Genomic DNA, 27,698 nt, shown 5'->3' with positions numbered 1-27,698 from the left:
TAAAAAAAACCTTTGACTGAAAATATTGTTAAGCCATATAAATGTTACTGTTTCTTTTTCATGTTTGAAATAAATCCTCAGGTTTCTGGCACAAGTTGGTTACTACATTCGACTATTTGTGAGATATTGCATTTTTAAAATTAAAAGTTCACCCCAAATCAACAATTCAAATAATATAAATTAAATTTCTTAGTGAAGATACCAGTCTCGAAGATGTCGCGAAACCGATGAAACCGGTCACTGGATATTCCAAATTCGTGTATTAAAGTATCACTCGTCTTTTATTTGTATAATAAAAATTCAAATAAAGCTGCAAGCTGAATATTATAAAATATGAATTATTATATTTATAAAATGTTTTTATGTACTCAGTAAATAAAGATTATTTGATGCCATTTATAAAGACATATCATTTTTTCGAAAATTTGTAGTTACCAACTCGTGCCAGAAACCTGACAAACTACAAGTAAAAAGAAATATAAATAAAACAAAAAAATGGTACTTTTGTAAGACGTATTTATTATTTTTGATATCAGTTTGTACAATAATACAAAAATATAAATATGTTTAATTTAGAAAAATAAATATGTTTAAAAACCAGTAAAATGTCGTATAGGTGCCAATTATTACTTTTTTATGAGAATAAAAAAAATACTCCATTTTTTATTGATGCATTTTACTTTACATTATACGCATATGCCATTCCATCCTCTCTGCCTTCCCCTACAGATAAATGACACGATGCATCTTTAAAAATATATTTAAATCTTCTTGTGCTTTCATAAAAACTTTTGGAAATCATTACATTAGAACTAAATCAATAAAAGGAAGAAAAAAAACAGTTAAAGCATTCATAAACAGAAAAACCAAGTATTTTTAATCAAACTAACACCACATAAAATATTTCCTTTAAATTTATTAGGGGAATTTAACTGATATTTGAGTAGCTTTTTTACAAAATAGCTTCCAAATATTTATGACTAATTGATTGTGATGATTTTTGGTCAACATAAGTACAAAATCTGAAATTAGCGCAAAAATGTTAATTATATTTATCTGTAAAAAAATTTATCCATTTATTTTATATTTTCTTTTAAGCATTGAAATAGGGCACATATAAACATATTCATTCATTGTGTTCTCTAATAATAACATTGTACATTTATATATTTATGTATTTTTAAATGGTTCATACTTCTGATTTTCGAGTGCTTAAGACTCTGTGGCTCAAAATTAAATTGATATATAAGACCAATGAGGTATGTTGAGACACATTACTAGAGCCAACTTGGTGCATTTCAATTTGTAGATAATTTCCTTAATTTTCTAACGGATTTTCGTTGTGATTAGACGTGAATAACGCCATCATGTGTAAAGACAAAATGATTTGATTACACATCAACTGTGTAAAAATATATAATTTATTGAATAATTAGATAATTAGTTATATTTATACATTTTCAACACACATAAAAAATACTGACTGTTAGTGTCGTAGCTATGTTACACAGAAATATGTATATACCTTTCAGTAATATTTGTGTGTATCGTGATATTATCTCTTTTATTTAAAATTGTCGAGGACAATGCAATATTTGCTAAAGCTGAGATACAGCTAGTAAGGGAGTGATGTGTCTTTTTATTCTTATTATGGATAATTTATATAGCGCCATTTTCGTAATGTAATACCTCATGTCTATTTCAGACAGTTGCCCGCGATATATTCATTGACAGCTCCATACAAATGAGGCAGTTATTCTCTGTCATACATTTAAAAATTGCAATGTAAAAAAATGTTTTTTTCAATATTTACCATTACAAATTTACACTTGAGTTAGTGTGCGTGAAACATAAGAGAAAGGCAATTGACTTTTTGTCTTTGACCAATCAATATAACCATATGAGATTTCGAACTGTTTTCTTGGAAGAAAAAAGGAGATGGCTATGTTCAAACTGAATATTATTATGTAAAACAAAAATCTCAAATATTACGGAGGCTGGAGATAGCCACTTTTGGTTTTTAGAATCACAAATGTCATAATATAAACATTTATGGCCATCAGCACCTTCTGTCATAGTCTCATTGGGATAAATATGGGAATAAATAAATACAAATTTACACAAAGTTTTTCTAAGCTTGAAATTCTTATAAATAAAAATGTTTAAATTTGTACTTATAAAATATCGGCGGGTTACTGCTACAAGTCTCTTTATCAAATTTTCGTCATTATGGGTTAGGGATAAGAAAGTATTCCTAAATAACCATTATTTTATTGCTATAAGTGCACAAGTCAAGTCACTTTTAGAAATTTGAAAAATAAATATGTTTGTCAAGCATAATATGTCAATATATTGTATCTGAATTTTTTATAGCGCAAAATGTCTATATTGACATAAGCTATTAAGATTTTTAGTGTAAAAGATGCATGTAACGATTCCCTTACGAGAATAATTATTAATTTTGGTATAGGTATTTCTAGCAATAACCCCCAGATATTTATTTTATGATGATTGAATAAATATTGAATTTAAATCATTCAAAAAGTAATATAGCGTAATAAAATACAAAAAAGTTAACTTCATTAATTAATTACCTTTTTATATTACTTTGAGCAATGTTACATGTAAATTAAAATCAAACAACTTTATTTTTAACCACTTATTAAATATATTATTAGCGACCGGTTTCAAAACAACACAAGACACAGTATATGGGTAAAATGACTAAATTATACCTTGATAAGGAAGATTGTGTAGCTTTGAAACCGGTTGGTTATAAAATATAAAATAAGCCGTTAAAAACAAAGTTGTTTTATTTTAATTTTAATTATAATGAATAACCACAAAGTTAGTGCTTCAATTATAAATTGTCTGTTAAATATAATGAAATTATTTAATTGAACTATATTAATACAGATGCAACACAATTATCAATTGATATAAAATATTTTTCCATGTAATTACGAAGTATTCATTGTGAAAATTTAAATTGAGAAGTACGAATAAAAACCTTATTGCAAAAGTTGAGTCCAAGAGAGCAATAAAATTTAAATCTGTTAATGTGAATTCTTTATTTATGCATATATTTTTTTTTAGGTGATGCAATTCTTATGATAAATGAGTAAAATTATTTTAAATACTGAATTTTGCATTTTCTAGCAAATAAAATACTTTATGTATTTATAAAATACACATATTCAAGTACCTACATGACAATAATCACAATTTAATTACTAATTATTCAATATTATGCGTGTGATTTACCAAAAACTATAAAAAACGGGGAATTTAAACTAAACCTATAATATACAACAGCACTATTAAAACTAATGCATATTTACATACATACAAGAGTTTAAAGTAATCATGTTTACCTATTTTATGTATAGGTTGAAACATCTAATAAGTTTTAAATGTTTACAATTTTAAGCTACATAAGTATAAACATGTCCATATGTATGTTTTTTTAGGAATGTACTGGAAATATTAGTTTTTTTATGCTTAAATCAAATATACACTAGTAATCAGAGTATGTTTTTTTTATATTTGTATCACTCAATAACACTAAACCTATCTTAAAGAAAGGAGTATACTTATTAGAGACTAGCATTGATGTAAATTATATACAATGTTCCATACTTCAGGAATGGAGCAAATTAAGATAATACTAGAGTAAAATTATTTATGTTTATGCGGAGACTTGTTCGGGTTGTGGAGAAATGTGATCTTCTATCAGGTCTCTACTGGGATTGGGGTTCATAGAGAGATTGTGGACCTCCGAATCACTATTGGCGTCTATATTCTCAGGCTCTTTCAGGGGAGTATTTGCCAAAGCAGAGAGAGAGAGTGAATCAGTTACACTGGAGTGAGAGGAGAGATTCATAGCTGAAGACATTGTTAAGTTTAAGGATGTGTTGAAATCTTCCGTTTTGGCAATTTTGGCCGGTGACGGAGAAGTTTCTCTAGAAAAGTCAGCCTTTCCGGCTTTCTTGGTCAGTTCCGACATCTGCTTCAGGAATGATTCTCCAGACTTCGGTAGAGACATTCCAAAATCTGTTGTGTAGTCGGAGAGTTTGGGCAACTTGGAAACCGTGGAGATGGACAAATCAGGTTGTTTAGTGATGCTTAGATCAGGAGACAGGGAAAAGTCGAACTTCCCAGAACTTTTCATAGCCGAAATATTAACATCTGGTGGTAAAAATTCTTTAGCTGATTTCATTAAATCTTGAGTGCTCTTTAAATATAGACTTTGATCAGAAATAGTTTTGCTCATCAAGGGGCTGCTAGTAGAAAGAGGTTTTAATAAATTTAAAGTATCTTGCATCTTCAGGAGTGAAGGTGAAAGATACATATTATTAGCATCTAAAATACTTTGAGACATAGGATCGGGGATTCCTAGAAGAGCGCTGGTACTCGGGAACTTACCGCTCAAGAATAGAGCGTTGGCTATTTCCGCAGAACTGAGCATCAAGTTAGAAGACAAACTTGGTGGAAGAGTAGACGCCAGACTAGTGGCTAAGGCGGATGCTGAGACGCTGCCCGATGCCAAGGAGGAAGGAGTATTGATTGAATTAGTCTTATCAGAACTTGTTCTGGAAGATAGTAAACTTGGGAACGAACTCAAGTCTGATGGGATTGGTAATTTAGTACCTGTTAGTGTAGCGGCGAGACTTGTTGAAATTCCTTGAGGCAAGTTGGCTAGTAAACTATTAGCTGTTAAAGCATCGTAACCGGAAGGTAAGCCTAATGACACACTTGTAGCGGGACCCAAGCCTAAAGACATGCCAGTCAAGACATCTAATCCAGTAGGCAACCCGAGACTATGCAAAGATGATGAATTCTTAGATTTACCGGAGCTCGGAGGAATTGGAATATTTAAATGAGTCGGAAGTTCAAATTTGCCACTTCCCAGTGATCCAAAAGCATTTGAAGGAAGGGATAGAGGTGGGATCCCCGCAGGTAGACTAACCATCTGTTGGAGTGCGCTGACAGATGGAATATTGGGGATCACACTGGACTGTGTCTTGGAAATAGGCAAAGGTTGAGAAACGGCAAGAAGAGCATCAAGGTCCATTTTGTCATCTCCTTCTGTAGAACATCCGAGAGCATCTTTAATGAAATTCCAGAGTAAACCGTCGCTTTGTTCTCTGGGAAATTTAGCAGCGAGCGTGCACTTTAATTTATCCAAAAACGTGGTGTCTAACTTATAGGGGTTCGTGAACTTAATGGCTTTATCGTCAACTCCAGTGGAATAGTACTTAATACTCTTGGATATTTGTTCCATGGCATGGGGCGCCAGGTGAGAGTCATGGACCACGGCATACTGCATGAGGAGTGGGCGGGGGTACTCTGTGGGGCGCTGCTCCGGGGGTGGAGTCACCCAGTAGGAAGTGAGAGAAGACTCCAGAACAGGGCTCTCTGGATTATAAGGTGCTGGAAGAAACAAAATGATAAAAATAATTACTGGTAAAAAAGGTATTTATTTAATAACACATATTTATTAAATACAATACACAGCTAATAGTGTTACAACCAGGAAAGACCGATGCCCGTTAACTAAGAATCAAAGTATTTATTTTTAAAATACACACATTATAATTTTTATCATAATTTTTTAAGTGAATTTATGAGCTCAAACTATGAAATCGATATATACAAAAAAATATTCTAAAGTTTAAAATAAAAAAATAAATATAAAGTTTATATTTGAAGCACTAACTTTGTGATTATTCATTATAATAAAATAAATAAAACAACTTTGTTTTTACCCACTAATTTTTTATCATTATTTTTTTTTTTGTTTGCTTTGAAACCGGTCGGTGGAGAAAAAAAAATTTAAAAAATTAGTGGTTAAAAACAAAGTTGTTTTATTTATTTGATTAAACAACAAATATTTAATTATCAGATGGAGGCAAGATTAATGTCGGTGTTGTTCACAAAATTTGTAATATAATACTAATTTACAGCATATATGGTTCCTTATATTTATGCCAGTGAAAACTTTTTCAAAACATTAAGAAAATACCTTATTATTTACATTATAATATATATTATGTACGTAGTTAAGTAACTTACAACAAATGATCCCAATACAAGGTGTGTAGGTAAGATCCGAAGGTCCCCGTTTCTTGATCTGGTATTCCAGTTGGTTGTCACAATCTCTGAGGGAAGGCATGGCAGGATTCACTGGATGGGAATGGTACCAGCCTACCAGAGTGAGGCCCATGGTTTCCATAGCTGTGAAGATTTGAGCCTCAACCATCACACGAGGTTGTGTGTCCCCTTTGCTCGTAAGACAGGGGAAGGCGTGTGTAATGGCCAAATCTAAAATGTTAACGAGAAAACACACATGTACATATATACATTTTTTAATCAGTAAGTAATTTTGACACTCCTTATTTTCTGATATTTACAATTAATTCAAATATTAGAATGATTTCCATGAAATAGCCACAAATTTCACATCATTGTTTCAATAGGCCATTACACTGCCACAAACCAGGAAACATTACTTTACTTTTTTTAATGATCTACCTTCGTCATTATTATTCTTGAATACAAACTCACTGAATGTCATATCATTTCATCTCATCATCAATTCCCTCCATTTTTTTACTGAGCGGCCCATAACCTTATCTGAACAAGAAAAAATGAGGCACGTGCACTTTCTCCAGGTGTGTAATTTCGCTACAACTTGGTTTGCACATTTTTGTGACGATTTTTTTAATGGCACTTTGCTAAACACGTAGTTTGAAAACAAAAACCTTCTGGTAAGGCTGAATTTTTCTAAATGACACTGATTATAAAAGCGCTTAGTACTTCTTCTTTCTAAAGATCTTGCGATCTATTTGACAAGTTTATAATGTTTAGTTACGTATAATATATTAAAAACACATAGATTTAAAAAACAGTCTGAAACACATAACCATGACTAAATTTATAAAACAAATGTAAATATTTTAGTACTTACTATGGGAGTTGACATCCCACGACCCTCCTAGATACCCGCATACTTCAGACATAGTAAGGTGGCAATGAAGATCCAAGACAAAGCAGGCATTAGTACCGATGGACACGAGAAATGGCTGGACTTTTCCTATGGACGAAAATGAAACTGCCTCCACCAGAGTGTTGGAGTCACTAAAACATATACATATAACTCAAATTAAAACGTGAAGAGGGATTGTTGAGAAAACTATGCATCAGTTATGAGAAACGATTTAACTTACTGTTGCATCATTTTGTTGGGAACGGTATTGTGTTTGACTACCGTCCGCTGAGGAGGAGGCTCGGGCAGCTGTTCTACTTCATTCTCTACTTCGTCTGAAAACAATAAGACAATTATTAATACTAATTGTTGTTAAATATTTGTATATCACCAGTTACTAACTTTTCTATGTACATCAGTTTCGAGACGTACCTGTCTCTTTGTCAGGACACCAATTAAACCAACATGCGAAACCCACTATACGTACACCTTCACCATAGTTGTTGCACAAAAATATAAAACCGACATGCCATGCACTTTAATAAGCAACCCTTACATGCACTGATTGGGTTATGAAAAATATTTTATGTTGTGGGAGAAATAGTTGAAAAATGGCATGTTGGTTTTATATTTTTGGGCGGCAACTATGGTGAAGGTGTATAGTGGGTTTTGCATGTTGGTTTAATGAAGAAGTTCAGTGGATTTTTTATTTCTATTACAACACTATCATTGGCTGATTCTTAAGAATTTGTGACGCGGGAGATTCTCAGAGGTGGCTCATAATATAGTGACCGATACTTGCGAAATTCTCACCTATGAAAGAATGTGCAGAATGGTTGGTAAATTAAATTTTACGTACTATCCAGGGAGCCCAATGTCTCTGGGCATGAACTGAACTAGTATTTTATGCCATCTTTTCCCATCAAAGGGAAGTAGTGCTGCTAACCCTTGGTGTTGAAATTGTCAAACGCAGTGCCTACCTACTAACAATCCTTTCACGGTGATTTGATTAAATTTTAAAAATAATCTTTTAAATCGGCATAGTAAACTAATATTTTGAATTAGTAAAATTGTCTCACCATCAGTGGGAGTAGAGTCTCTCTGTAATTGGACCTTTCTAAGCCAAGCCGCTTTATAGGCATCCAGCTTCTTGCCCTTGTATTTGACGGATGCCCACCCACACCCCGACTTCTTGTCCGGGTTGATGATTCTCTTACAATGTATCGCCCAGGCAGAAGGAGAACAGAAGATCGTCTCCGTTTCGTGTGATTTGATCTTCCCATCGGCTTGGAGATCACCCACAAATTTCTGTCCCTGTATTAAAAGAGAAAAATATTATTAATTGCATAAAAATAACTATTACAGAGAACTGTTTATATACCAACTGTGTTCAGGATAAAGGCTGAATCCACGATTAGAAAGTTCAGTGCTACAAGAAATTGGATATTAAAAATGTTTTCTTACAGTAAAAATTAAAGCATTTAATTGTACTGTGAAATTTCTCAAAAATGTATGAAAAAAATTCATGCAAAAGGTTTTAATAAAAATGAACTACTTTGAAACGTAACTGGTTTACATGAACACACGCTAACGATAACCAATCAATAATAGTGTTGTGTTTTGACGGGTACAGGGTTCTACTTGTAAATGTCAGAAAAACTCACCGACTTGAACTTGTGACATCACGAGCAGTGTAATTTAAAAATTTATAAACTTCAAAGCGATGATCCAACACATAAAAATAAAACTTTATTGGCTTAATTTGATAGCCTATATGGAAAAAGTAGTTTTATTTTTTAAATGTATTTTTCACCGTAAATTTGTTGCAACAGAGGGAAAACATTTTTGAGAAGAAGTCTGGGCATTTACAGGGAACAGTTGAGGAAATGTGGATGTTTAAACATAGGCAGAATGGTGAATTTTACAGTGTGTAAAATGGCCACTTAAACAAGGCAATGACAGGTCAGCAGCCATGTAAATGCCATATATTACCCTTTCAAAAATGTATTTAGTCTCTGTTGCAACAAATTTAGATCTAAATAACTCTCTAGGGAGGAAATGTGACAGAATGTGTATATGACCCACTTTGGATAAAATTGTGATTCAAAGCCTGTGTCCTAAGCATTAGCAGTCGATATGATTCAGCCATGGGTATTGAGATTTTTTTTCGTAAAATACACAAATCCTGAAAGTTTCCTCTTTACGAATAAAATTTTAAATCACAAACCAAGTATTCTATAGTCATTGCAGCATCGCCTGGAGTTAATATCTTGGCATCCAATAGCATCTGCAAGGTCACACTTCTTCCGGGAGTACTGGCTTTATTCCCAGCTTGTGATTCCTACAAACAAAAGAAATCCAGTAATAGTTAATTAAGTTTGCTGATGTTCGTTTACAAAATAATGAAAATAAACAGTTAGTTTGCTATCTCAAAAAAGGCTTACATATGAAGGCAGGTTACAAAACCAAAAAACTGTGAAAGAATATCGACGGTGATACTGCAATACTGCGTAACTATCATTAGAATTTTTTGGCAACCTAAATAGCATTCTGTTAATATAAATAAATAGCATACTTACGATTTTAATCAACCAAAAATACCGATAGCGTATCAAAAAACTATTATTATTTATTTAAAGTAAAAATAGCAATAATTTAAAACGGCGCTTACTCCCTATGGGGAATTTATTTTAGAAAAACATTTTTATAAAAAAAAATAGGTTATGCAGTATTGGAGTATCATCGACTATATGACTATTTAATAAGACAAAATAAATAAATATGCATGGTTGAAAGCGATAATTGGTCAAATAAGTAATAATTCTTAAACAGAATAAGATATTTATTAAGCAAATAAATCTACACAAGAAATTAATTAAGCTACAATATTGTATAAAGAGGATGTTATTTTATGGCGTACATTCTAGCGGCGAAAAGGAAGTATAAATGCAGAAAAAGCAGTTATTTTGGGTTATTAAATATTTATATAGTTATCATTCTGTCAATTGTCTGGTGAATTTATTATACTACTAAGTGTAAATACAATTAAACTCTATGTCATACATTTACGTCGAAACTATAAATATCTCAAAGAAATCTAATACAATTGCGCAATTTTGAAGACTGAATTTATAAAATGGTAATTAGCCCTACCTCATCACTGAACTCGTCGTGACTAACGGTTTCATCCTTTTCCTCTTCATCGATCACTGGAGTAACAGCGGGACCAGGTTTATCTGGAGTTGGACAAGGCGGAGGGTTCATAGCAAGAGGTGCTTCTGCATCAGCCGTGTTATTTGCCGGCGAATGACCCGGCCCGGCTTCGGGCCGCAGCATTGCTGGAACTGCTAATAATGCCGCAGCTAAATGGGGGGATTGAATATCCATGCGACTGAAAGAAATCGATGAGTATTCTGATTTGTTGTGTTATTAAATAACTTTATGAACGGTATTTTCACAAAGGACGCCAAAAAACGTCACCCGCACCTAAATAACAAAAACAAACCATGGATAACATCAGACGACGAGACGTCAAATGTGAATATTTAGACAAGGGACCTACCTAGCAAACATCCTATCGATATTATTGTGTTTATCAAAAGAAAATAAAAATATAACCAAAACCCTGAATGGGTGCTTTTGACTCGATATATACTCTTAAGTCTACATTTAAAAAAAGGAAATTGAATGGAAACAAGTCATTCTCATAATGTAGTGGTTGGTGCATTTGCATTTGGTTCAATTCTTATTTTAAAGGTAACTCAACACTGCTATATTTCAATGTTCCTGGGCTGGTATTCCAAACGAAATTATAGCGCGGTATAGCGCGTTTTTACGTACTAAATACGGATTATAGCGCGCTGTAAACGCGTTCGGAATACCAGCCCTGGACTGGTACCTAAAGCTAATTACCTCATGTAACAAATGATACATTGGATTTGATGTTCCAATGTAATGCCCTATGTGTCATCGGGTGTGGATATGAGTATTATGATCTTTATAAACTAATTAAAAATGATAAGTCCTTAACAAAAACTCACTAAGTTAGAGTATAAATAACATTTGTTTGAAAAACAAAAATTATCGATTGAAAAAAATTCACAATGCACTTGGATAAAAACAAAATTATCACTAATTTTGTTCAAAATAAACAAAAAAGGCTGAAATGATTATAATGTCGAAATATATAATATTTTCATTTAAATCTAAATTATTATGAAAAAATTTCAAAAAATAAGACAGGAAATGTTATCTTCATTTTATTTTTTATCTGTAGTGGAAATTTTTGATTACTTCCTTTATTTTTTTATACCAAAAATCGAGTAACATATATTTTATTTTATGTTTTTCAATACAGTAAATGGTGTAATTTTTTTTTCATTTTTTGTTTTTTATAATTATACCTGCATGTATGGTATTTGGTTCATTGTATTCTTTTCTGAGAATTTTGAATTAGGCGTAATTCAATAAATCCAAATTTTCTTCGACATTTTCAACATATTTTTGAAAATTAAATTATAGTTTGGGAGATTATGTATATAAAAATATTATATCTTTATTTTTATGGTAGCTGATATTTTATGGTGATTATGTTAAAAAAAATGAATTGCACAAAAGTGTACCGTTTGAATAAATACCTACAAAGACAGAGTGAAGATAAGGTTCTATGTTCTCTCCTCGCGGCCTACAATGACAAAGTTCTACCAATAACTACTTTAAAATTGGTTCTATCTTTTTGCCTACCGCTACGGAAAGGCGCAATGGTTTGTTGTTTTACCTTTTTTGAAGGTAGTAAAAAAAACATTTTAATAGACAATTTGTATTTGAAACTGATATAAATTAGATGTCATTTTGTCAGTTGTCACGATATGTGTATAATCTCTGGTCACGATTCTCTGATTTAAATTTTCTAAGCATGTCTAATGTCACTGTCTGTACTTAGATGTAACTTTTGTAACTTTTTGTTTTTTATTTCTATTCTTAATGTATTAAATAGTCTCGATTTTCTTCTTTACTTCCTATAAATGGCATCTACAAGGGTTCCCGAGCTGAAAGTTATTTTGTGTGGAGAGTTTGGTGTCGGAAAAAGCTCTCTATTTCGACGATTCATAAATAACACTTTCGTCACGGCTACCGACAGAAAATCTACTTTAGGTCTTGATCACTATGATAAAGTATTTAATTTAGGCAGCAGGGAAATGAAGGTAAAGGAGTATATTATCGCAATAGTAGATTTAAAGCATATTAAGCATCCGTTCTGTATTTAAATGTCTGCACCTTAACTCAATGGGCTTTCTCTATTTTTTTTGTAGCTTCAGCTTTGGGACACAGGTGGAATGGAGAGAGTGGCTTCCATCACATCAAGTTATTACAAATTCGCAGAAGCTGCGATATTAGTATTTTCCCTTGATAATCCTGCATCCTTTCATATTCTCTCACAGCATCTGTTAGACATTGTAACATATGCAGAGAATGCGAAGATATTTTTATGTGGCAATAAATCTGACTTGGAAACATCTTCTCCTCAAGTAACTGATGCAGATATGGAGTCATTCTGGTAAACATAATAAATAATCCTTCTTAACAAGCAAATTAACAGACTAATTGTTGTATTTAAATTTTTGGCCATATTTTTTTTCATTTAAAGGAAATTTTTTATATTTCAAAATATGAATTTACCAAAAAAGGGTTTCATAATATGATATTTCATCTTTATCCCCTAATGCACAGGGAATTCACTGCACTGGTGCTAGAGATGGGTGTTGCGGTTCTTTAGCACTAACAGTTACTGTTTCACAAATTAAACTGTTTAGTGAAATGGTTCCCAAATAACAGTTTATTGCAGTGTTGGGAAATAGTCTAATACAAGCAACTATTGAATAGTATCATAATAGTAAATTTATCTGCCATGAAATGTAAAAAAAACTGGAATACTCTCCCAGCAGAAGTGCGAAACTGTAAGAGTTTTGTTTTGGAAAAAACTTAAAACCCACCTGTTTAATCGTTGAAGAAATCCGTAGCATGTGTTTACAAAATAAATTATCTTACTTATATTATAAATTTTAACTCAAATTAAAATCAATATTCATAGGTAAAGCATCCTTGAATATTATATTACAAAAATGGCACTATATTAGTAAATATATAATAGTCTTGGGTCATTGTAAACCAGCTAGATTCTTTATTTAGTCACTCTATCTTTTTGTAGACTGTCTTTCGCCCTTCTCCTAAGGATTCTTTTATTTTTTAACTTTAATTACCTTTTCTATAAGCAAAGTAACTTAGTTTGTATATTTTTTGTATCATTCAAACTCAAATGTTTTTTTTTCAGTGAACAGTGTCACAATTTAATAAGTCAAACTTACAAAACTTCTTGCAAAACTGGAGATGGAATTGACGAAATGTTTGCAGATATCGCTGCCCAGTTGCTTGAATCAAATAAATCCAAAATCGACCTCCAAAATATAGATCACCAAAGTTTTAAGGTTACATCTTCGGAAGAAATTACAGATCCGTCCTGTTTGTGCTGAATAACCAACTACATTTGTTTTTAAATAATTATTTTGTCAATAAAATATAATTGACATAAAGATAAGACAATAAACAAGCATGTGACAGCCAAATTATTAATTTGGAATGTATGGCAACTTCTGAAACATATGTATTTTAAATTTGAAAAATTCTGCTTGACTATATTTGTGAGTTAAATATTCGCGCTTTCAGTCCTGTAGAAAAAAAGGAATTTACTATTATTTGGGAGCATTATTTACTCCTAAAAAAATACAGAATCATATCGAGGCATTTGATATAAATACTATTTTTATATTAATCAAAGTTGTCGGGTGAACTACATGATATTCAATAATATTTTACATATTATTTTATACTAATTTTGCACTTTCTACCTCGTTTCTGCATCATGACACATATTTAGTTTTATTTTTTAATATTAAACATACTTTCTACAAAATATTTTTGCTAATACTCCGACAATTTGGTATTTTGCAGTTACTATGAAGATTTATTTTTGTAATTTTGATAATATGTTTGTATTATTATTCTCAAATATAGATATTAGTAAAGTGAATAGCGATTGATTATTTTAAATGCCATTCTCATTATAGTCTACCTGTAGTATTAACGAAACTTGTGATTATATTTTGTTCATGAAAATATTTGACTTAATGTTCCTTTTAATTTTAATTATGACAAAAAATGATTCTAATTTTGCTGATTTTATATAGGTGTTCATAATGTTATGTCTTCGACAATCCTTAATTTTACATTACACTGAACTAAGATTTGTACTAACTTATTATCTTTAATTTTATCTTTCTTTTCTACTCTACAATAGCTTCACTTACATTCTATAACTTAACATAAGCTTCAACTCTATCAGCTATACTTTTATACATAATATATAAAAGGGGTCTGCCAATTCCTGAAAAAAATGTTCTTACTTCAGCTCCTATAAATAGTTAATTCTATATTCTAAAGAATATAGAATTTACTTGAGTCTAATTAAATAAGAATTTTGAGAAAACCTTACTTACATCTATAATAAGAATCGTGTCTCAAAAAATAGCTCTCAATTTTATACACATGTTTCAATGTCAATTTTGATAGCTTTCAATTTTATATGTATGTTTTAATGTCAATTTTGATAGCTTTCAATTTTATACGTATATTTTAATGTCAATTTTGAAATTTGACCCGTAAGTTACACATCTTAGACTTGGATTAGTAAAATGTCTAGGAATTTGTGAATAATCTATAATTTAACTATGCATAATATGTTCTTGCAATGTGTGTCGCATGTCGAGAAGTAAAATGTTAGTTGAATTCTATTTCCGAACACAGGAAAAATGGTATGATTACAATCCAGTGTTGCAATTACATCTGCCAAAATGTACTATGTAATGAGTCCTTTCATTCTGTGATGAATTATCGTAAAACTGACATATTTACTAAAATTCTATTGAAATGTGATTCTGGTTTGTTAAATATAATCAGGCTGATAAAATTATTAATATTTGATATTATCTTATATTATTAAATACGAAAATGTATTCTCATTCAATTATATATATTTTATAGAATAAAACACTAATTTATTGTCCTATTGCATTATTAATATCAATTTTATTTGATTGAATGTTCAATAATATTTATTAGTGTTTGTACAGTAAAAAATAATGTCTAGATTTGTGGTACATTTCTTCAATAAAATAAAAACATTATCTTCTTTTCTAAAATTTGTTATGTATACATGTATAAGACATATTATTAAGAATATTATTTTATATTATAGTTATTCAGTATACTTTTAATTATAAAGATCTGGATTTGTAAATGTAAATGATTGTTGTTTTGTTTTTGAAATGTTTCGCAAACGAGGTTAATAAAAACTTTAGTTTTGCTTATAAAGTTTTACTAACGAATCTCAGAATAAATAATAAACCATTTATTTAATAATTTAACACCTTTAAATATGTTTCCGAACATCAATTATTTAATATTAGTGCTATTTTTAAGTAGCATATAAAGAATAACACTTGTTTCTAGTCAAAAAGTTTGTGACAAAGAATAAAATTATGTTTTATTTGATTAAATACATAAATCAATAAAATTTATTTTAAGTTTGACAGTGCATGACACAAAAACATTTTAAATAGGTTTCTAGTACTATAAAATTCCTCTGCTTAAATAGTAATTATTGATGTGATAATAATGTGCGTACTATCCGGTACATTTGTAGATGTGTACACTACATGTTTACAATTTAGGATATAAAATACATATGTATGTTGATTTCTGTTGAAAGCGTATTATTTGCATATTACAAATACTTAAGCTTTAATACTACACTTGGAAATGTCATTTCTAAATATAATTTTAAAAATGAAATGTTTGAAATTTAAATACACACTAGGAGCACTAATTTTCTGATTTACAAAGAAAAAAACCTACCTACAAAAACAAAATGGAACCATATTAGTGTCATAACATAACATATTGAGTTTAGGTGTAACTTAATATAGTGGCTTATGTCAATAACTTGCCTGTACCGAATTAGCATTAATCGTTATTTAAGATTAAGCTTTGCATGTTCATATACAAAGCATGATATAATTTACATATTAAGCTCGCAAAAGTAAGCTGTAACTAGAAAATATTATACATATTTGTAAAAACCCTAGTAATCTACATATTGATATAATTACTATCGAGTATCTTGCATGTTATTAATTGAATATAATGTAAAGCATGAGAAGTGTTTTCTACTTTTGAAATTGAATGCATTCTATAATAATTATAAATATTAATGGAATTATTGTAATAAAATAATACAACAACTCAAACTTTTTATTATATTCCAAGATTCTTATTCAAGCTTCAAAAAAAAAATTAGCTTTGGAAAATTATTCCTTGTGTAGTGGTGGTGTGCACGGTGAATCAAAATAATGTTTTACTGTGGTAAAATAAAAAGAATATGCGTAATACGTATTTAGTTTATTCTGGCTCAATAAAAATATTAATTATGATAATTTAACAAGCTAACAATACATCATAACAGTCTATTGCGTGTAATTGCTTCTTACTATAATCTATACAGATCTAGTGTTGGGACCATTGTATGGTCTTTATATCTACTCCTTCCTGAACCATTTCCCACAGTGGGCTCATTTCCCTCAGTCTCTCAACGTGTTTGATACATTTTTCGGCCGTGTAATCTATTTCTTCTATAGTTGTGAAACGACCTATTCCAAATCTGAAAGAATACAATACAAACAATAAGTTATTATTTACTACTTACATCAAATGCTTATATAACAAGTCTTAAAGGTCAATTGTATTCAAACAAAAAATGAATGACCTAATGATCGTCAAATTATTATAACAATGAAAGTACACTTAAAGAAAGGTCCAAGATTTTCTGACTGATCGATACTAGGTAGGCAGTTTTCCAATAATATTTCTTAAATATAAGGTTCAAGGATCGGACCTGGCTATAATGCAATCATCCCGACCTACGATTTCAAATAATCAACGTTTGAATTAAATAGTCTTCTCCGAATTATCTCAAGGCCCCAATTACAATGCGAAGTTGACAGAGTTATCTTAGACTGTCTAAAAAGAAAAACCGATATTTGCGTAAGAAAATGAGTATATTTGCATGAACATTTAAAGTATCTTCATCGGTAACCTATAATTGAACATGTCTAGAAGAAAAAAATAGTATGCATATTTTACTTTGTAGATAAAGTTGAAGATAAATGTCTATTTCCCATTGTGATCTGGGCCCGGGTTTTTTAAAGTTTCATGGATAGTACTTGTTTCAAACTACATTACAGTGTTTATTATCTTAGCTGATGGACACTTCAATGCAGTCTACATAGCATAACAAAACAGAAAGCACTATTAGTATCTGACAGGGAGTGAAAATATACAAAATAAATACTTATGTAGTTTAAAATACGATTAAAAAAGAATGAATGAGGTGTAGAAATACAACATGGAGGAAGGGATTTTTTTTGTTTCTTCGCTATCATGATTTTCCATGGCATATCACTGGACATGGGCATGGTTTCCAAATTAATTTTGTACTACTACGCACCATATTGTATTAGGAAGTAATTTTGGTCAAAATAATGAGATTTTTTTACCTTATAGAACTATGTGCCAGGTCTTCATCAGCGCCGATGGCTCTCAGAACATAGGAAGGCTCGAGGGATGCAGATGTACAAGCAGAGCCACTGGATAATGCTACATCCTTTAGAGCCATGAGTAGAGATTCGCCTGAATAAAATATAAATTTATATGGTTATTTTTGTGAAATACGAGTAGATCACCACAAAGCTATTTAGGAGTTAGCTATACATATCGCGAACTGACATGCTAGTATAAATTATTTATCTATGGATGCAACTTGCCTTCAACATAAGCAAAAGAAAGATTTATACATCCAGGATACGAATGAACAGGATCACCATTTCTAATAACTTGGGGGAGTTGAGACATTATTTTGTCCATCAAACGAGCTGACAGTTTTTCCATCCACGCATGGTCATATGCCATCTCTTGTTCACTAAGTTCAGCAGCAGCGCCTAGAAAAAAAGAATAAAATTCATATTTTTATTCATAATAAATGCATCTATGTTAAATGCATCTTAATATGTTATAAACAGTATTCCTGAAAACTTTTATCTTTACTGATTGATTACAACACGAGAAATTGGAAACATCTGTCATTAAATGAGCTTTTGAACCAAACAATCTTCAAAGAATTGTAATAAAAAAAGAAAATATGGTTTTACGGAAAAAGTCACAGGGGTACAGCAAATACCCAGTTTGCATATAAAAATATTTTGAGTGTTAAAGGAAATATTATTTGTATGTTTATCTGTATATCATAAAGCAATAATACTAAAATAAACATGTCAATCTCAATGCACTGGCATTCAGTAATAAATATAATTATATAACAATAATGCTGGACTTATACCAAGTGCCAGAGTTGGAGCATAATCAAATATTTAATTGATTCATAATGACCTTAAATATCGTCGGCCCAACTTGTAACACTTGTAAATAACAAACGAGAGTAAAAACTATTTTATTTCAGCAGCGAACTATTGCGAAGTTTTTTTTCGGCACATTTAAAAATAAAAAATGCAACACTACAAATATACATATACAATATACAAGTTTTACACGCATATAGATTATTTGAGGTTCTAATAAAAAATGCCAAGATATCATTTTTGACCATTTGTGGACTTATGAGTATTACTATTTAGGATGACAATATGAAAGTTGGTCTGTATTTTAAAAAAAAAGCTATTCCTTCTCTGTGTTGCATTTGCAAACTAAATGATCTGAGTTGTGGTCTTGTGGTGGAATGGCGAACGCTGGAAGATAAGTATGCGCTTCCATAGATTTTTTTTTTTTAGCACGATTGCTTAAGACTATTTAGTTAAAATGATCGCAAAATTTTAATTAATAGAGAGTAGAGAACAAAAATATTCCTTATTCACATTTTAGTCTCGATAATCCAAACCCAATGTACTCCAGTGATTGCTACACTTCAGAGTGAAAAATACACTTACAGCGAATTACTTCATATTTATATTTTTGCAAATCCATCGAGAAGTGATAACCTCATGGATTTATTAAAAATCATCAATTTAAAGGATGTAGATTTTATTTTTAAAAAAGTACAGTTTTGTATCGCCAGGTACCAGGTTCCATTCCTGGCAAGGTCAACTCCAAATACTTATTCTAAAAGTTGTTTTGCATGGCAATATTTCATAGTTGATACTGATAATACATTCATATATCTATTACTAAGATACGCTGCATTTGGTGTATCAGTACCATGTCCTATGCATCGTCTGGTCTCGATAAGAGTAAGATGATGATTATGATGACAATCTGGACACTTCCGCGCAGCCTGTGTTACATATCCAGATAATCAAGAACTTATATTTGTAAAATCAATCTTATTGTGATTTTAAGATCTTACCTAATCCAACAACTAATGGTGTTGGTACTGTACCACTCCTCATCCCTCTTTCCTGTCCACCACCACTTTGCAGTGCCTCAACTCGGACCCTCGGTCTTCTCCTTATGTACAAGGCACCAACTCCCTTGGGTCCGTAGACTTTGTGCCCCGATATAGACATGAGATCAATGTTCATTTTGTTGACATCGAGAGGGATCTTGCCTACAGCTTGCGCCGCATCCGTGTGAAAAAATACTTTCTTAGATTTACACATGGCTCCGATTTCAGATATGGGTTGTGTCACACCTGTCAACAAATATTTCAGAATGTAGATTAATAATCATAATTACGTATTTACTTATTTAATTGATTTATTTATAATAAAGCGCAATTTTTGTGAAAATCACCTTAAGGGCGCTGTACAATAAACATCCCAAAATGTCTGGCAGTTAGTATTGCTGCCAGACATTAGTGCTGTTTAGTGTACACACTTAGCTGATAAAAAATATAATTTTATTCCCGTTTATCTCATCCAGTAATTGTTATCTATTGTTTCACATGCATTATATAATTAAAAACATATTGTGGTTTCAGCGTTAACTAATGAATATTGTGGGGAAGTTCAAAAGCAAGGCATTTATTAAATTTATACTGGCTTTTCCAACTACACATTGAAATAAACAATCATTTTTATTTTTGCAATTAGATGTTATATAAATGAAAAAATATTTGATTTTAAGTCAGAGTAATAATTTGCTAGCGAAGCCCTTTAGCTCTATTGCATAGAAAAAAAGCGTTCACAATTTTTGGTTGGTTTTTACTTTAACAAACATGTAACAGACGGTTTTGGTTTGCGCCTCGTCCTAAAATTTTCGACTTAAGTACACACGGCCCATAATATTATTGTAAACTATAGCAATCTTTGTAGTTGATAATCATAGAATGGTTTTAGTCCGTATGGGCGACTCTATTAGCCAGTGGCGTATCATTACTCTAAGGATTTTATTTTTATTTATTTTTTACAAGCATCTTCGCAGATAAAAATATTATTTATTTATTACTTTTGTAAATCCAGTGATTAATTTATACGCAGTAGTATTCTAATATTAAACCTTGAAAGATGTGGCGGCACGCACAAGATTTGAACATGCTTGAAATATTGGGGATAAATTAATGTTTTCAGTTGAGGAAAAAAATGGTTTCTTAACAAAAAAAGTAAGTAATAAGACAGTTTAACAATGTATCAACGTATTTTCATATCGTAATAGAGCCATTTCAAGATCTTATGAATTGTTTTTAACCCATGTAATGTTATGTTTTTTAGGTATACATAATACAGGCAAAAAATATTTGTTCTGTGGAACCTAATTTCATTTAGTCGATATAAATTTATCATAAGACATGTCTTTTTAAATTTTAAAAATGGTTAGTAATGCCTGGAATCGTCTCAATCCAAACATTAATTTTGAGCAATTTGTTGACATACCTATTTCATTATTGACTGTCATAATTGAGACCAGAGAAGTGTCAGGAGTAAGTGCTTTTTCCAAATCACTGAGATTTATGATGCCATTAGTTCCTACGGGTAAATATGTCACCCGAAATCCTTCCCCTTCCAAGGCGCGGCAGGAATCCAAAACACACTTGTGCTCCTAGACAAAAAAAAACAGTAAAATGCTAAATAGAAAAAATATTTTTTGCTAAATAATAACAGGCTGTGTTAATTTGTTAAATTACAATGTATTCAACAAAAGAATTTAGTTATAATAATAAAAATACGTATTTAGTTTTATTCCAATTTTATTTATAAATTTTTACCAGTGACCGGGTTTCGTCGTGACCGACATCGTCAGACAATTTATAAATAAAAGTGGAATAAAACTATTTATGTATTTTTATTATTATAATTAAAATGCAGTCCCACCAAGAAATGTCAGTAGAAAAACTCAATCTATTAAAAAGAATTTAGATTAAGAAAGATAACAAAAGTAAATATTTCTAACAATATTCATAGATATTCACAAATACGGTAGATTAAATGTGTTTTTTTTTTAATTAAGAGAAAACGTGGTGACTCTTTTCTTCATACAAACGTATTCTCGTATTTTCCCCTGGATTATGGCACCCCAGAGCAATGATTTTTTTACACACTATAGATATTATTATTACCATTGGCGTGTTTATTTTGTTTTTTTTTATTGACATTGTTTATTATAGGAACTAGAACCATGTAAAAACCTTTAAAAGCCCCCAGTTATATCTGCTGTGTTCAAAAGTATTTTTGAAGAACACAACAAGTACTGACATAGAAAATATCAATCTGGTACTCTTTCTAAAAAAAAAAAACAACAGAATTGGTTCAGTTTTGAGTTGTGGAAAACAGGACGAACAAAATGTCGGTTTTAGTTAGGCATAATCAGTCCAAAGTGCAGTTGCTTTTTTCGCACAGTATCGGGAAGGGATTTGCGAGAGTGAACGAAAATCAATGTCCAATTACCTATTCATCAAAATTGTCTGGCACCGAAAATGGTCTTAATATTTACAACAATTTAAATTTGGAGCTTTTTAATTGAAACAATCAAAGAATTTTAATTTTTAAACATCAATTTGTTCAATCACTGTAAATTAATTGAACTAACGGGTCAAATTAATTAGGCAAATGTACATTTAAATCAACATTAATGATGTCACAAAAGTGTGGGTGGTATGTGGAAAATTTACAGAAAATGAATGTATGAAAAACAAATTCCCTGAAGAGGAGTAATTACTGTCGAACATGGTTATAACGATCACAGAAATAGCGAGATCTCAGATGTCACGAGGAAATATTCATCGGCATTTTAGTTCATGGTTTTCTCCATACATTTGTTTACTTTCGTAACGAGCTACTTCTCAGACATACCGAATAAAATTATTGCTAACAGTTGAGTAAAAACTCTTCAATTGTTTAAAAACATCATTTTTAAAATAAGAACCTGAGTAATAAAATCTAAAAGGGTGACTAACTTAGGACCGATGCCGCTGGGCATCTGGATTGGATGACGTTTATGACACTACGTAAGTGTCCAAGTACCTAATTGGTGTTTTCGCCGACAACATTGAAAACAAATCACACACACAGTTGAAATTGCGTCTCAAAATCAAAGCTTTGTGAACCCAGTAAGTACCGGCTAGGCACCACATTACAATTTACAACTTCTTTTGTAGTTTATGAATGACTTGTTTCGGGGGTTTTTACAATGCTTTTCAGTTTTTTTATGTTCTATAGTCAGTGCATAATATACATTACGAGTGGATGATGTCAGACCAGATAAAAACTAACCCTTGAATTATAAACATGTCTACTAACAAGAGGAAGTGTCTCTCAATTCGTGAACAAGTGGCAATAACTTGTGAAATAGAATGCGGGGTGAAAATTTTTTAAGTATGTAAAAACCTTCTTATCCACAGTGTAAATATTGTGGAAAAATGAGAATGTTTATTTATCTGCATTTTAAATTTAGAAAGTAGTCTGTTTGAAAGCATTTATTATAATTTTCTTTATAATTTTTCATTTGTATGAACTATACGTATAATCATTAGTTAACTTAGTGACAATATGCAATGGCGATTGGATTTAAAAAAAACCTTTATCTGGTATAAAGAGTAATGCTTATAACGAGGAAATTCAGTCGATCCCATCTTCCTCATAATAACCAAGTTCGACTGTAATTGTGTTTTTATGATTTACTTAAAAACTGAAAATATTTAGGCCATTTTTCGTTAGTCGTAAAGGACAGTATTACATGTACAAAATTTTAGTACACTGGCATTCAAGCACAAGACTGATAAATACACATAAAAAAATATCGTAGGCGATATGAGTATTAATGTAAAGCTTTATAAATAATTAAGGGAAGATAATGACAAGAAAAAGTTTACATGGAAAAATAAATTATAAATTACACTTTATGATTGTCACATATTATCCCAGTATGCCGGTTTTTTTTTTTTAAAGAGATTCCCGTGACTCAAATTCAAATTGATTTGATGAATTATAATTTTTTATAAATTTCTATTTAAATTACAATTTGTGTTGTGATAACATGCTTCTTCTTCTCTCCATAAAACCTAGCGACTCCTTTGACCGAGATGTTGTTGGACTCGGTGGCTCCAGATGTGAAAACAATTTCCTTTGGGTCTGCCCTGATCAGGTTTGCCACCTGCGCCCGAGCCTTCTCTACAGCAGCCTCACTCTCCCAGCCGTACGCGTGTGTTCGGGAATGTGGATTGCCATAGAAGTTTGTCATGTATGGCAACATGGCGTCTAATACTCGCGGGTCCTGTAAAAGTTACAAAAATCAATGATGTTATTTATTATTGCCATTACCTTGTTTAAATAAAAACAACACTCCTTCCGACTTTTTATACACCAAAACTTATTTTGTTTCTTGGATACAATTAAGAGATATTTATTTATTTAACAATTGTAGTAAGCACTTTGAGGTTATTTAACCCAATACATAATGTAGACTAAAAATCAGGTAGAATATATTACAAGTAAAAATTTAATGAATAGAAAGGAGATAGCTGGTTAACTGTCGATGTGTACTGAAAAATATGCCCATATTATGTGCAGAAGCCGTATTCAGCAAACGAATGGCCCTAATAATGGGTGAATTCTGACTTGCTTTCATATGATTTTTGGGTATGTAAAATTGTATACGGGATCTCCTTCTGAGTCACGATTACAAACGCTATTTTCATTGGTACATACAGAGAGGGAATAAAGTAAAATCGATATTTATGTATGAAAATATGTATACTTGTATGAAAATTTTAAGTATTTTCGTCGGTAACCTGTAATCTAACATGTTTGGACAAAAAATTGTTTACATATTCTACTTTTAATACAGAAAACTAAATTTTACTTTGTAGATAAAATTGAAGATAAACATTAACTTCCCATTGTAATAAGGGCCCTGGAATAATTATTGGGAACATACAAATTGATCCCTTTCAGTATTTTTGGATTACATATTGTAACGGTAAGTGTAGGTTGAAATAAATTATTTGGTCCCAGTTGGGCGACATGATAGAGGTAGGTTATCAAAAACCAATAAGTAAATTTTTAAGATTTAGAAGAATAATGCATATAACCAAATTAAGTACCTACAAACAACTTACCTTTCACCAGTTTTGTTCAATCGGCAAGAACATGAGAATTCTCCAAAAGAATAAGATTATGTTGTATAAATTTAATTTTATGAACAGAATAAAAAAAACGTTGTATTTAAAATACCTTACAATAAAATGTAACAAATATGACTTAAAGATCTGGATTTTATGAAATAAACAACTCGTTAGTAAAATACAAAATTTTAATCAAAGAAGCAATTCTCTACAAATGTAACAAGATTAGTTAATATAAAAAATCAGAATTCTGCCTAGCTAATATGAATAAATGGTTGACAATAAATTTATCTAAGAAGCAAATATTCGTAACAATAATAATGACAACTGAAATAGATTCTTGATTGTTTTCTTCTCGAGATGATATGAAATAATGTTGATTTTGCAAAATAAAATCCGCAGATGGAACTCGATATGCGACGTCTTCAGTTGATATATTTTTAAATGATGGTTGGCTCAGTTGATGATTTCCCAGAAGATTGTTTGTCGACATTTTAATTCAGTAAATGATCGTCTGCTTCATTGCATTTGTTAATTTGTGTCTCATGATTTTGAAGAAAACTTTAAAGTCTGACACCAACTCCAGGTATTTACGAATAAACTTCGTAATAATTAGTGATCCATTCAAATCATGGAGTAAATATACTACATTGTAAAATCTTTATCATCGGACAAAGTAGATAAAAAGTGGAATAAATAAAAATAGAATAAGGTGGAAAAATGGAAAAAGATAAAAAAAGGTAGAAAAAAGGGAACCTGTATAAAATACAATCTCATTAGAATATGATATCTCTCTCTACAAGAATTTCGCTAATAAATTTAAAACAAATAGGCTTACGTTAAGTTGAACGTTCCCTTTCTTGAAGGACTACATTTTTGAAATGTGCGGTCGCCTCTCTTTGAGTCTTTGCGCGACAGCTGGACTGTTCGTCCCGAGTTTTCAAATGGAAAAGGAATTTATTTCTAACGCACGGATATCGTATGGATGAGTTACTACCGCGGCCGTCAGATGGCGCTAAATCAGGCAACATAGAATTATAATCTAGTACTAAAATGCTTTCAAAACAGAGTACGTTGGACTTGTTTTTTACAACGTTACAATATGAACCTAAACCCTAGTTGCCTCTTCTTTAAACCTGCGGGATCACGCCGTCCTGGAAGGCCGTCAATGACGATCTTTAGACATTATTCAGCGGAATTAAGGGGCGATTGGATTGACATGGGAAGAAGCGGGAGTGCTGGCTGGCGATAGGGTCTTCTGGAGGCAACTGGTGATGTCCACATGCTCCACTTAGGAGCAGATGTGGAAAAGAGAAGAGAGACATATACAATCAACTAAGAAAATTATAACGGCGAGATTTGAGGGTGTTATAATCCTTCTTCTTAGTTTTTTTGGCTTTTTCATCTGCTAACTGGGGTGCTCTAGCTAGTGTCGAGTTTCAGATTTTTATTTATTTAAATAATTACACATGTGTTAGTACTGTATACAAGTTAATGGGTTAGTATTTAATATTACATACACTATACATGTATAACTTATTTACAACTTTATACCATTTATAACTTCATATTTACATAAAGTTTGAATACATGTTTATTGGGTGGTGACATAAAAAATTTAGAATATGAGTAGGGAATGGGACGTTGTTATCGGAGAGGTCGGATAGAAAGTCAGGATAACAATCAAACGTCCAAAAAAACATGATTTAGCTCTTCCTCCTCAAGCTGACGTGTTATTATGCAGTATCCCTGCTAGTGAAATAATGATGCATAATATAATAGTAGCGCAAAAATTGCTCTTGAACCTTCTGTATTTCAAGGATGTGGTTCGACTCAGAAGGGTCTCAAATTATGGATATACTTAACATTTTACCAAATACAAAATGGATAATTAATACTGAAAACTACATTTTTAATGCAATTTTCATTATTTATTTTTTATTTAGGAACAGGTTTTTCATGAGTTTATTCTGTGGCACTAGAGTAGAAATATTGTTTTCCTAATATTATCAACTGTAGTAACAGATTTACTACAGTTGATTTTTGTTGTCATATTCTAGAAAACTCTAGAAAAGGAAAACTAAAATATCTGAATACCAATAGTATTTTTTGCTATAGTTATGTGTAGCACGGTTAAATAGTCGGAAATTTGAACTCAGAATCAAAGGTCACTTCATAATAGGGAGGTAGGTAGTCTGTTATTATTTTAAATTAAAAGTAACATACCATTGGAGTAGTTGCTTGGGCATCTAAATACAGAGGTCGGCCTTCTAAATCAGATTTTATATTGTATTTGTTTTTTTCTATTTCCAAAGCTAAAATAAAATAATAAATATGATCATTTAGAATACTGTAAACATAACCTTCAAATTTCTGCTAAATGTTGATTTATATGATTAGTATCCAATTTTATTCTGACAATCAGTCACCAAATAAAAAATGATAAAAATGTAATCATTTTAAATGACAAACAACTCATTTATAATATCTCAACATTAGTTTAGACAAGGAAATTGAGTAATTTTTCATAGCTTATACCGCAGAATGCAAGGGTGCTGGAATAAAGGGATTTGCACATTCTTGTTTGAGTTATCGTATCTACATAAGCCGATAACAAGAAGAAAACAAACTTACCGGTAGCCATGTGTTTGTGAAATACTGATGAAATTCTTTTGGTAGAATTTCTAACATCTAACGAATAATTTGTGGAAAAGGGCGGCACAAGAACCTTGACAACACGAAACATAATGGAAAATCACACCAGGATCACACTATATAATGTAAAATCTCAAGTGGTAGAAAATTAAATAATTATGAATGAATTTCACTTATTAGTATCTAAATACTAGGATTTTTATATTTGTTGTAAACTTAAAACGATAATTTAAAAATTGAGCAATTAATTTATAAACTATGTATATTACTTAATATCTAAAGTGGGAAAATATTCGAACTACTGCGACGCTAACTAAAGTGACAGATCGTAATTTTGAAGTTTGCATGTTTGCAATTTGCAGTCGGAAATAGGAAAAC

The 27,698-nt window shown here is 31.1% G+C and overlaps 3 protein-coding genes across 3 annotated transcripts; 1 reads left to right on the top strand and 2 right to left on the bottom strand.

The window, feature by feature from the left end:
- Nucleotides 1-3,687: 3,687 nt before the first annotated feature.
- On the bottom strand, nt 3,688-10,497 carry LOC148283283 (uncharacterized). The gene is made up of 7 exons (XM_088223726.1): nt 10,142-10,497; nt 9,216-9,329; nt 8,068-8,302; nt 7,230-7,323; nt 6,971-7,140; nt 6,076-6,324; nt 3,688-5,433 (listed from the first exon to the last, which is right to left on the bottom strand). Exons 1-7 carry the CDS (start codon nt 10,373-10,375, stop codon nt 3,689-3,691), a joined length of 2,841 nt encoding a protein of 946 aa, XP_088079852.1. The 5' UTR covers nt 10,376-10,497; the 3' UTR covers nt 3,688.
- Nucleotides 10,498-11,844: 1,347 nt separating this feature from the next.
- RabX6 (RAS oncogene family member RabX6) lies at nt 11,845-14,161 on the top strand. Its single transcript, XM_088223724.1, has 3 exons — nt 11,845-12,192; nt 12,301-12,545; nt 13,320-14,161. Exons 1-3 carry the CDS (start codon nt 12,013-12,015, stop codon nt 13,516-13,518), a joined length of 624 nt encoding a protein of 207 aa, XP_088079850.1. The 5' UTR covers nt 11,845-12,012; the 3' UTR covers nt 13,519-14,161.
- A 2,325-nt stretch (nt 14,162-16,486) lies between these two features.
- Nfs1 (Nfs1 cysteine desulfurase) lies at nt 16,487-27,640 on the bottom strand. The gene is made up of 8 exons (XM_088223723.1): nt 27,300-27,640; nt 26,892-26,980; nt 23,561-23,815; nt 20,980-21,145; nt 19,515-19,799; nt 17,923-18,096; nt 17,656-17,788; nt 16,487-16,760 (listed from the first exon to the last, which is right to left on the bottom strand). Exons 1-8 carry the CDS (start codon nt 27,409-27,411, stop codon nt 16,607-16,609), a joined length of 1,368 nt encoding a protein of 455 aa, XP_088079849.1. The 5' UTR covers nt 27,412-27,640; the 3' UTR covers nt 16,487-16,606.
- Between the last annotated feature and the right edge of the window lie 58 nt (nt 27,641-27,698).

The sequence above is a fragment of the Micrasema longulum genome, unplaced genomic scaffold (assembly GCF_059751315.1).
Source record: "Micrasema longulum isolate JH-2025_06_02 unplaced genomic scaffold, ASM5975131v1 h1tg000250l, whole genome shotgun sequence".
Taxonomy (NCBI): domain Eukaryota; kingdom Metazoa; phylum Arthropoda; class Insecta; order Trichoptera; family Brachycentridae; genus Micrasema; species Micrasema longulum.
The sequence above is the reverse complement of the archived record's forward strand: the minus strand, read 5'-3'. Positions and strand labels throughout refer to the sequence as shown.

What these genes read in the sequence shown, in the direction of transcription:
- LOC148283283 (XM_088223726.1), bottom strand. Translation starts at nt 10,375, where the DNA reads ATGGATATTCAATCCCCCCATTTAGCTGCGGCATTATTAGCAGTTCCA. An exon ending in ACGACGAGTTCAGTGATGAG is followed by an intron (nt 9,330 to 10,141) that starts GTAGGGCTAATT and finishes TTTTGTTTGTAG; the next exon opens with GAATCACAAGCTGGGAATAA. An exon ending in AGACTCTACTCCCACTGATG is followed by an intron (nt 7,324 to 8,067) that starts GTGAGACAATTT and finishes TATTGTTTTCAG; the next exon opens with ACGAAGTAGAGAATGAAGTA.
- RabX6 (XM_088223724.1), top strand. Translation starts at nt 12,013, where the DNA reads ATGGCATCTACAAGGGTTCCCGAGCTGAAAGTTATTTTGTGTGGAGAG. An exon ending in TAGGCAGCAGGGAAATGAAG is followed by an intron (nt 12,193 to 12,300) that starts GTAAAGGAGTAT and finishes TTTTTTTTGTAG; the next exon opens with CTTCAGCTTTGGGACACAGG. An exon ending in GCAGATATGGAGTCATTCTG is followed by an intron (nt 12,546 to 13,319) that starts GTAAACATAATA and finishes TTTTTTTTTCAG; the next exon opens with TGAACAGTGTCACAATTTAA.
- Nfs1 (XM_088223723.1), bottom strand. Translation starts at nt 27,411, where the DNA reads ATGTTTCGTGTTGTCAAGGTTCTTGTGCCGCCCTTTTCCACAAATTAT. An exon ending in CCCAAGCAACTACTCCAATG is followed by an intron (nt 23,816 to 26,891) that starts GTATGTTACTTT and finishes TAACTTTTACAG; the next exon opens with GACCCGCGAGTATTAGACGC. An exon ending in TTCTTTTGCTTATGTTGAAG is followed by an intron (nt 17,789 to 17,922) that starts GCAAGTTGCATC and finishes TATTTTATTCAG; the next exon opens with GCGAATCTCTACTCATGGCT.